Source organism: Anneissia japonica, unplaced genomic scaffold, assembly GCF_011630105.1.
Source record: "Anneissia japonica isolate Jap-2015-1 unplaced genomic scaffold, ASM1163010v1 scaffold14868_len205136_cov114, whole genome shotgun sequence".
NCBI lineage: Eukaryota > Metazoa > Echinodermata > Crinoidea > Comatulida > Comatulidae > Anneissia > Anneissia japonica.
Genome location: NW_022687593.1, coordinates 114758 through 117955, shown reverse-complemented (window position 1 = coordinate 117955; position 3198 = coordinate 114758). Strand labels below are relative to the sequence as shown.

Genomic DNA, 3198 nt, shown 5'->3' with positions numbered 1-3198 from the left:
TACATTAAAACATGTAAAATATATATATTCAAAAAGACAGTTAAAAGTTTAGTCCTTCAATATAGTTTAAACTTGTATCTCGATTTATTTTATATTATAAAGTAAATAGTGCTCGTCCTCTCTTGATGACACCATGCGCTAACGGAAATGATTACATTAACGCTACATTCTGTGACGTAAGTGACTTTTTTTAAAATCTTAATTCATTACCTAACTACATATATTTTATTTAAGTTTCCTATCTAAATGCACAAGATTGAGAATTAATCTTCATAGGGTACTATTTGTAACATAGAATAATAATCTCTAAATAAAGTGACAGTGTGAAATTTTACTATTAATATTTCACACTATTGGAGTGAGTTCAGGAGCACTCTTACAGTTAGAGAGTACGGTAGTATTTACCAATGTCTAAATTTACAGCTTAGAGAGGTGGATGTAGGCCTACTGATATTGCTAGTTCACAAATCCGGCAACTTCACTGGTTGTCGATTAGACAGAAAATTCTTTTACGCACACTTTTCATCACATTTTGTTCAAATAGTTTCCTAAACAGTGTATGGCGCAGCAAAGGGTAAAGACGGTCCTGAACCCCACCCTCAAATTAACAAAAATTTAAAAAAAAATATCCCGATATACTAGTAATTGTAATGTGAAAAAATATTATATATGAAATGTAAGCCATCCTCCTTTTATTATTTAGAGAGTAATGGGTGATCCTGTTTTAAACCCTGCACGCACACTGTGTCATAAAATCTCGAATGTTGCGCGTACAGTAATAATTTAAGTCGAAATAAAAAGCATTTTTTTACAATCAAGTAACTCTCTGTAAAGTTTAGTAAAGTATTATTTTCTTTAATCGGGGGAGAGTGTAAATTAACTCTTCCATTGTATAATACAGTTTAAGCCTCCCAGAGGGACCGCCTCATTAGCGTCCACTCGCATATCAATATCATGTGCTCTTTGCTAACCTATTCTGAAAATGAAAAATCTGGATCCGCCCCTGAACTAATGTTGCGGTCGCTGCTTTAGCGCCTCTTAAAAGTTGTTTTGTGTCATGTGCTAACACTCCAATAACAACATCTTCGTACCCTTAGGTTTACTGAAAATAGTGGGCATTTATTCATCTCAAACCTATGAATATTGATACCGTGTACAAACGTAAACTTAGTGTGGGTACATAGCCCGGTGAACTCGTTCTGCTAAGTAAAACACAAAAGAAAAAGAAAACATTCACCAATCATATAGCGACAAAGATAAAAATCATTAAACAATCATATAAACTGTCAGTGTTATACATGCAAAACGTGAATGATCAACAAGCTATTAACCCGTACGCACTCAAGCGTGACGCACTACCGCAGTGGCGATTCCTCGCAACTTAATGATGATCATATTTACAATTTGATTACTTAATTTAAACATCCTACATAGCATCGTATCCGCCTATGGTAATATTATAACATGAATCAATAGAATCACCAAATATTCTTCTTTCATCTAGTCGACGTCTTAATGACTGTTATGATGTTATCAGTAGATAAATTTGAGCAATTAGAAAAAAGTTATCATGGTATTACAACTGAATTGAACATGCATACGACGCAGTTAGACCATTAGTGTATTATGATCGTTAACTAGCAGCATAGGCGCTACTTGTGGTCGACATAAGGCATACGTTAGTCCTACTACTATCCAATACTAATAACCCGATATGAGTATATGAAAAATACATTATCAATTCACGTGAATCTAAAATGCAAAATGCATCCAGGTTTATTGTCTTTCAAGGCTACAGCAAGCGTGACGCTAAGTCCCCTCCCCCACCCCCTACGCTCCTGATAATTATCCGTTTTGTTTTGTGTTTCAGGGTTACAACAAGCGTAACGCGTTTATTGTTACCCAGGCCCCAATGTCTGAGCCGGCCGACACAACTGTTGATTTTTGGCGTTTAGTGTTAGATTACAAGACTGACATAATCGTTCAACTTAATGACAAAATTGAAACTTGCGCCGAATACCTTCCTCAGCGGATAAGTCAAGAGCTGAAGATTGATCAATTTACCATTAATACCAAGTCGTCTGAGCAAAACGATTTAATGATCGAACGAAAAATCATGCTACAGAAGGTCCGTTGTTTTGTCTTAGCACTATATTGTTCTTACGCCTCATTTACTCGAAAATAATTAAACATTCTAGAATTTCATCTTCTTATTTGTAGTGGCTACGTATACTCATGTGTACTCTACAAATTTATAATATAATAATGTTATGTCTATATTTTATTTAAATTTTGCAATTGCTATACAACTTATTAGCCTAAATATGTCAGTTATTGAACAAAAATATAAGCATATTCAGATTCTAACCTGACATGACACCAAGCTACAACCAACAACTTAATTCAATAAAGGCGAGGCCTTCCATTATTGCATTGGCTGAGTATAGTCCTATTCATATTAATAATTATTGTGTGTGTGTTTTTCTTTTAATTCAGGACAATAAAGTACAAGAGATTTTACACTTTGAGTTTCGGCAGTGGTGTAATGCAGAACGTGTTCCGAAGGTCGATTCGTTTGTCAGGTTTATTGCAGCCGTTCAACGCGCTCACATTCCTCAACATAATCGGCCAATCATCATTCACTGCTTGTACGTTTAGAATTATATACTAATATATAATACTAATATAATAATCATATATATATAATTATTGCCATTCTTATGTTCATAATTTTTTTTATCGATTTTTATTCAGGAATGGTGCGGTTCGATCAGGATTGTTCTGCTCGGTATATTCAATAATCGATAAAATTAAAGAAGAGAAAATTGTAGATGTATTCCAAACACTCAAAACCCTGCGATCAGTTTGTCCTACAATGGTAAACTCCAAGGTAGGCTGTATTGCGAATCAATATTAATTAAATAGGTCTAGTTTTATCTTAAGAGTCAATAAATAATAAAAAGAACAAGAAGTAAACATTTATTATAATGATTTTCTTTTATTTATTTAAGTGATTTTAAGCACACTGACAATAAAATCGATTTCAAAGTAGCATTATTATTAAGCCTCATTATGAGACTTCAATTACTATGTGTGCCAGTTACTAGGACACTGGGATAATATAAATAATAATGTTTAATATAATAATTATCACAAAGTGTAATCATGTAATTCTTGATTTATCTGTGGTTTTTGAGT

The 3198-nt window shown here is 33.4% G+C and overlaps 1 protein-coding gene across 1 annotated transcript in view; it reads left to right on the top strand.

Annotated features, from left to right (window-relative positions):
- The first annotated feature begins 100 nt into the window (after window positions 1-100).
- The window catches only part of LOC117120198 (receptor-type tyrosine-protein phosphatase alpha-like), a 6695-nt gene continuing 3597 nt past the window's right edge, over window positions 101-3198 (top strand). The window contains exons 1-4 of the mRNA XM_033265216.1: window positions 101-176; window positions 1871-2128; window positions 2497-2648; window positions 2755-2890. Coding sequence (XP_033121107.1) covers window positions 126-176; window positions 1871-2128; window positions 2497-2648; window positions 2755-2890 — 597 coding nt within the window. The 5' untranslated portion in view covers window positions 101-125. The remainder of the gene's footprint in view (window positions 177-1870; window positions 2129-2496; window positions 2649-2754; window positions 2891-3198) is intronic.